This window comes from Pecten maximus, chromosome 2, assembly GCF_902652985.1.
Source record: "Pecten maximus chromosome 2, xPecMax1.1, whole genome shotgun sequence".
In the NCBI taxonomy this organism is placed as follows: Eukaryota; Metazoa; Mollusca; class Bivalvia; order Pectinida; family Pectinidae; genus Pecten; species Pecten maximus.
In genome coordinates, this window is record NC_047016.1 from 32,245,277 (window position 1) to 32,252,819 (window position 7,543).

Below are 7,543 nucleotides of genomic sequence, written 5' to 3' on the forward strand. Positions count from 1 at the left end.
GCGAAAAATGGATGCCCACAGTAAAGGTGAGATAGCTGAAAAACTTAATTTACAACATATGTCAAAACAAGATTAATTCTGTCTTTGGGATAGAGATATTTAATTTTAAATAAGTTTCAGAAAAAAAATTGTGTAGAGAATTGTGGTATTTTGGGTCAAATATCATAATATTTTGCAATTTTTGAGCATTTTTTAAGCTGTTACCATGGTATTCACAGCTCTAAAAATCACAGAAAATATCAGTTAACTTATCCTTCAGAGCTTTATTAAAATTGCAAATGTTGTACAGATTACAAATATATATACTTTATTAGAGTTTATATGTAGGGTTAACTGGCAATGTTTACATATTTAAGACATGTGTCATATTTTTCAAAATTGGGCATTTTTACTGTACACTGCTACCTTAGCTGCCATATCAAGAAACTGAACGTTTTATATTCATCTGAAATGTTTCATAATAACATTACCTAGAAGTCCTACTCAATCAGAATCTGTACTATCGCTGTTGTTAGATTGTACTTCAATACGAACTTCCTTCCGTAGCTGGCTGATCTGTCCTTGACTATATTCTCGTTTCATGCCTCTGGGAAGTCCTCGGCAGGAAGAAAGATTAATGTATTCTAGGTCGGGACAGTTGTCCAGAAGCAGCCTGTGTTGTCAAAATGATAGGATGTCAATGTTTAAGTAGTCTCCTATGGGTGAGACTGTAATTCTATTCCAAAGAGAAGAATCTGAGATTGAAACAAACTCTTGACAAGGCCCAGTTTCAGATTCTAACTCGATACTAATAGTTTAATAGGAAAGGAAAAAAACAGGACAGTAATAAGAAAAAATTAAACAAACACATGTTCAATAGAAATCAAATTTGTATATGGATTTAAATGGTTTCTTCATTTAAAATGTGTGGAGAAGTGAATGTTTAAAACAATGATGAATTAATATGACACTTACTTGACTGTTGTTAAAGTTACGGCAGTTCCAGCAAAGTTAATCCAGCGCAGTTTGTGTTTTGAAGTGGTGGGAAGACCCACATATACCTCAAACGCAGTGTCCAGCACGTTGTCCTGGAATGTGTTCCACGAAAGGTCTACCACCTTAAGGCTGTGGCGCCACTACAACATTAACATCAGCCTGCAACTCATCTCTTTATATTTGTCAGTTAGAAAGCCTAACATTAAAGATAATATAATGTCCTTTATCATAAGTTTCAATGATATTTTACTAATGGTGGCAGCTTATAAGATTTTAGTGAATCATTGGATTTATCATTGGAAAATCAAGTATGAAGCTATGTCTGCTATCTTACCTTATGCAGGACAACATCCACATTGTTGTTTCGGGAAGCTAGAGAGGTCATAGACAGATAGAGGGACTCTAGGTCTGTCACAGGGAGTGAAGCAAGCCCCAGAGTTGTGATCTGGCTCAGGCCTCTCAGATCCAAAAGTCGCAGGTTACAGGAGGCCTTCAGGATTCTGTTGGACAATATTTATAAAACAATGATTAGTTATCTCATGACAGAAAAATCCCTTACTAAAGAAACTGCATTATGAGGAATCCAGCAGTTCCGTTGTAGTAGCTGGTGGCTACTTCACTTAACAAATCAGGAGGCTCATCACAAGCTATGCAGAGGCACTGGAGCGAAGTATTTTGCCCATGGACAAAATCACAACAGTACAAGTACATGATCTATGAGACTTATTAACCCGCTCATCGGGGGATCAAACACTGCAATCTTATCTCACTTCTTTTGAGACAACTTTCTTCTTACTAATGTCCCTCTTGTCACTGTAGCCAGCATCTTAAGAGTGGAATTTGTCAGTATAACGTAACCTGGTGGGGGGGTTGGTGGTTCTACTGGGTGTCTACAGCAGTGTGCTTCAGTGAGGTACTGTATCACTATAATTCGATATCAGTTCTGTGCTATCCCAAGGAAACTAACACAAACACACTGCAGCCTCCCAAAACACACATTCATCATAAGCATGCATGCATCTTGAACACAGGGGGAGGCCATCCTTAAATGATCTTAGCGGTTGATAGGACATTAAATAATAAATTAAACCAAACGAACTCTTCTTCTGAGGTAACACATTTCCTGGTCCCACAATATCAGGACCCACCTTTACTACCAGCAGCATATATTGAGTTGATTTTGGAACTGTGTATATCTATGAAATATAATGGACAACTGTCCAAGAGGTATGAAAAGAAACAACTCATCATGTTACCACGCTGGCATTGAATTTGCTGCTTAAGACTTCCAAATAATATATGGAGGCTGAAAGTGAATCACAGTGTATCTTAAGTTATACATGTCAATCACACAAGATCATACCTTTGATAAAAGTTGTCATGTATGGCAAGACCTGCTCCAACTTTGGCTGTGTGTACAGCCAGACTCAACTCCTCCAAATCAGGGAAGCCTGGAGACTCGTTCTATAACATACATCACACGGTAGAGACTGTTCTATAACATACATCACAAGGCAGAGACTCGCTCTATAACATACATCACAAGGTAGAGACACGTTCTACAACATACACCATAAGGTAGAGACTCATTATATATCATACATCACAAGGTAGAGACACGTTCTATAACATACATCACAAGGTAGAGACACGTTCTATAACATACATCACAAGGTAGAGACACGTTCTATAACATACACCACAAGGTAGAGACACGTTCTATAACATACACCACAAGGTAGAGACTGTTCTATAACATACATCACAAGGTAGAGACTCGTTCTATAACATACACCACAAGGATAGAGACTCGTTCTATAACATACACCACAAGGTAGAGACTGTTCTATAACATACATCACAAGGTAGAGACACGTTCTATAACATACATCACAAGGTAGAGAACTTCGTTCTATAACATACACCTACAAGGTAGAGACTCGTTCTATAAACAATACATCCACAAGGTAGAGACTGTTCTATAAACATACATCATCGAAGGTAGAGACACGTTCTATAACATACATCACAAGGTAGAGACACGTTCTATAACATACACCACAAGGTAGAGACTCGTTCTATAACATACACCACAAGGTAGAGACTGTTCTATAACATACACCACAAGGTAGAGACTCGTTATATAACATACACCACAAGGTAGAGACTCGTTCTATAACATACACCACAAGGTAGAGACTCGTTCTATAACATACATCACAAGGTAGTGACTCGTTCTATAACATACATCACAAGGTAGTGACTCGTTCTATAACATACATCTTAAGGTAGAGGGAAGGTTGGCGACTTGTTCTTTAAAATATATCATAAGGTAGAGGGAAGCATAGCGATTCATTCCATATATATCACATGGTACTGTAGAGATATATATAAAATGGTAATCTAACCATGTAATAACATAGATAAGAATGAGAAGGTAGTACACCTAAGTTACCTGTATTCTCCTTGATGCTTCTGGAGCTCTGAATTTGGAGTTTGCAAGTCGAAGAACTCTCATTTTTGGACATGCATGTTGAAATTTTTCTATATCAAATGCCATAAAATCTGATGAAAATCTAACATTTGATACATCTAACAACTGGAGATTTGGGCATTTCTGAAAAATAAAACATTGCCTAGTGCTCAATGATAGAGAACATTTTAACAACAAAATTACCTCAGCTTCCACATCATAAATAATAATAGAAAATTATACAATAACGAAAAATGATAATTTCAAATCTATCAAATTTTGAAGACCTGTATCTATCGACTAATTCTTCACATGACCTTCCTATCATTGGATACAAACATTCTCCCTTTGTTTAAAGACTTATTATACTGTACCTTGAGTGCTGTCAATACACTGTTGAACCCTGTCAAATTGTTGCCGCCTACATTGAGCTGCCTGAGGTTTTTGCCACATTTCTCTACAAGAACTTTAACAGCAGGCACTTGTATCTGACAAAACAGACACAATAAACTCAACATGTAAAACGATATTAGACAGTGCATACACATTTATATATATTTGTACAAGTAGAACCCATCTTTCTGATGAATTTCTGTGTCAAAATGAAATAAGGTAAAGATATACAACAAGGTCTGTATTTCCTAAAAACATTCAACATTCTAAGCATTCAATGTTTTAAAGGAATTGTCTCCCTTTATCAAAATAAGTTTTATTTTTTGGATTAAAAACCACCATGTCTATTTAACAATATAGAAGAATATCTGAACAAAATGTGGTTATTTTTCATCAAAAGGTATTGTAAACAGAAGTCAATTGTTACAGGATTTAAAACATGATTTTATTTAATCAAACACAAGACAGTGATCTAGTACATCTTCATCCAAAATGAAAGCAAAATAAAATGGGACAATCTGACATAGATACTCACACTAGAGAATGACACGTCTATGTCTGACAAACCACTACAGTTGTTAGCCAGAGACATCCACCCATCAGTGTTAACCTTGCCACAGTAGGATAGATTAATACTGGTCAAATCACAACATTTGACCATTAGGTCTTTAACTGAAGCTGAGGTCAAATTTTTCCAGCCAGATAAGCTGATTTCCTGAGTGTGTTCAAGTCTGTTGTCACAAAGCCACTGTAATGTTCTGTCTGTAGACTTGATCCAACCATAAGATAGATCCACACTTCTCCACAAGGACTGGTGAGTACAGAGGTCCCTCCATAATGTACACACCCTCGCTGCCCTGCACACAAAGGACAATCATACAAAGAACAGACACATTCAATGCCTTTCAGCACAGAGAAGATATAGATAGAGAAAAAGCCTCTCAAGTAGAGAGGCCATACCACAAGGTGTATAACTGATATCAGCAAATATATATATTTCATACTAATGCAAATTTTGTAGTTATATTGGATATGTTTATTAATATTCTTAAAATAAATAGGGTTCTTTGCAAATTAACTTGCAATTCTACTGTAATAGTGAAGGTAACAACAATTCTAAACTAGACATAAAAAGACGATCACAGGGGTTGGGAAGGACAGGGACCATGGGCCATAGCTGCATACAAATTCTTATGGCCGCAATGAAATTTTAAAGTCTTATGCTGGACAATGAGAAAAGGACCCATAAGAATTTTTTAAACTGGTAATTTGCCCATACGTAAATCTGGCCTTCCCAATTATCAGGTAATCCCTGCCATCACTTCCTACACTAGGATACATTTTGCTTTTACACATTGCTTTGGTCTTTATCATGATTTGTTTATAACCTACCATCAAATGACACACTTTAGACATACATATTCATGTATTCTGGCACTTACCTGCACAAAAATGGTAAAGAGCCACTGGTTCGGACAACATCTTGAAATATTTTCAGCCATATTTCTGAAGGAAGGTTAGAACAACTCACAGCTGCTTCATATTTTGTAGGCTTTACATCTGAGGAACTCTTTGTCGTAGTCGATGAACTAATCTTAACTTTTTTTGAACTTCTTTTATTATTAGATTTTTTCCTGTGAAAGAAGTTGAAAATAAAAAGTTCAGGAAAATTATATCAAAAGTCATTATTGATCATCACACTTTCTCAAATAACAGACGATTAATTATTGATCAAAAGTGATTGTATTTAACACTTAAGTGTAGTAGGAGCAGAAAAATGCAAGGCCATTGAGCGATCTGGTCACCGATGATCGACCTGGTCCAGTTTCGCTAGATTCTTCTCTCCCTTTTTATCTTCTCTCCCTTTTTAAGTCTTCGACCCGAAGGCCTCACAACTCACAACCCAGGTTCGGGTATCCCCTTGTTAAGTATTCATTTCATGAGCACTTGAAACAAGATTTGGATTAAATGCTCCAACTGTAGTGGGAGTGGAAAAATGCACAGTCAGACCGGGTTTCGAACCCTGGGACCTCCAAACACTAGCCAGACCAATTGAGCTACCAAGGCCTTGTCGCCGATGATCGACCCAGTCCTGTTCCGCTACACTAGTCTATAGATGTAAAAAGCCACACTGACCCACACCTTTTACATTCTTTTAAGACAAATAAACATAAATTAATTTAAATAAAAATAACTTACAATCAGTTCCTTGCCAGGGTAGTGATTATCTTACCTTACACTTGGTTTAGTTTTTGTTGTTGGTTTTTTAGTTTCATCGTCACTTGGTTGATAGTCTGAGTCACCAGAGTCACTTGATGGCCATTCTTCACCTTCTCTCACTTGGAATGAAAACAGCATCAAATTCTTCGGGTCCTTTTTCACTCCAAAAATTCCCTTTTCGTTACGTCTCATTTTTAGAAGGGTGGATATGTATTACTTATGAAATTTGATGTATGTCTTCTCATAAATCCTCAGTATAATCGTGTTTCACAGCAAAATATATTCAATTCGCTATGCTGAAAAATAATATAATATATGATAATATAAGAGCAACCAAATAATGGAATCGCTTTAATCAACTAAGATAAATCATCTCTGAAACTATTGGTTAATAAGTTACTTCATTTTTACCATCCAATCACTGCAATGTATTTTCAGAAACAGAAACATCAGCAAATTCTATTTATAGATCTGATGGATCATTATATTTAGAAACACGTGGGTTTGTTTTCTTTCCTTACTGATATTAGTTTGTGTCCATCGCTAATGGATAGGCTGCAATGGTTAGGATTACAGCACATTGATGACCGAGTCGGTTGTGAGATATCGTCAATTTAAAATTTGGATGCCTCGGCTAGGTCATGATCGATCATTGGCACATTATTATCACACACCAGTACCCCATGAATTCCTGTTACATCGGTGCTGTGCCAAAAGTAAAATGTTGCTTTCAAGGAATGTGTCTGTATGTGTGCAAGTCGATAATACTGCACTTTATATTTATATTAAGTCGGACACCCTTTGGTTTTTAAACCTGATCATGGATCTATGATTTTAGTCCGCTGTGTGATTGATGCAATCGTCAGATCGACCATGATTACAAATTACAACGCGGACTTACAGTTATGTATACATGTAAAATAACTTCAGGTAGCATGGCATTACTTAGTTATTAATAATTACTGGCGTAGTTTGTGTTACAGGTAGCATTTTAACTTGCAGTCACGATTTCACAACAATGCGAAACAGCCGCCTTTTCGTTCATCTAGCAATTTTTACGCTTAGTGATTGTTCACGTTGCGGAAAAGTGTTTGGAAGACTAAGATGTGTAATTAAGTGTCTCAAAAATTTTCGAAACGGATCCGCACCCGAATATCCGAATGCAGGCATAAACTGTGCGTGTACAGCACAGTGAAGTATTGTACGTAGGCATTGCAAAAAAAAAAAATTAAATAATCTATTACACACACACTTCAAAAGAGAGATTTTTAAGTGAAAGGGTGATTGGGTGCCGTAGATCGTGAGTTCGAGGCCCGGTCAGGGCACGAGTCAAAAAGTTGTTTTCCGTCGTCATTTGTGTTGCTAAGTTATATATAATCGTACATATAGAGGATCTGTCATGAGTTTCCCTTCATATTAGATTTATGATACGAGTTTTGAATTTTTTATTTTTGCGAGCCTCTGGCGAGCAAAAATAAAAAA

General features: G+C 36.6%; 1 protein-coding gene across 2 annotated transcripts; it reads right to left on the bottom strand.

Annotated features, from left to right (window-relative positions):
- Positions 1 to 307: 307 nt before the first annotated feature.
- LOC117321803 (F-box/LRR-repeat protein 6-like) lies at positions 308 to 7,135 on the bottom strand. Of its 2 annotated transcripts, none has more exons than XM_033876379.1 (10): positions 7,025 to 7,135; positions 6,075 to 6,357; positions 5,284 to 5,475; positions 4,377 to 4,698; positions 3,823 to 3,936; positions 3,431 to 3,592; positions 2,339 to 2,439; positions 1,310 to 1,475; positions 955 to 1,115; positions 308 to 652 (listed from the first exon to the last, which is right to left on the bottom strand). In XM_033876379.1, the coding sequence occupies exons 2-10, from the start codon at positions 6,251 to 6,253 to the stop codon at positions 484 to 486; spliced, it is 1,566 nt and encodes a 521-aa protein (XP_033732270.1). In that variant the 5' UTR covers positions 6,254 to 6,357; positions 7,025 to 7,135; the 3' UTR covers positions 308 to 483. The 2 variants fall into 2 exon arrangements, with proteins under 2 accessions (XP_033732270.1, XP_033732271.1); XM_033876380.1 differs by having other exon boundaries at positions 6,963 to 7,050.
- Positions 7,136 to 7,543: the final 408 nt, after the last annotated feature.

Bases quoted from the DNA above. Each gene is read 5' to 3' on its own strand.
- LOC117321803 (XM_033876379.1), bottom strand. From the start codon at position 6,253: ATGAGACGTAACGAAAAGGGAATTTTTGGAGTGAAAAAGGACCCGAAG. The intron at 5,476-6,074 runs GTAAGATAATCA...CTTCTTTCACAG, and splicing joins AAAACTAAACCAAGTGTAAG to GAAAAAATCTAATAATAAAA. The intron at 1,476-2,338 runs GTATGATCTTGT...ATTGTCCAACAG, and splicing joins CATGACAACTTTTATCAAAG to AATCCTGAAGGCCTCCTGTA.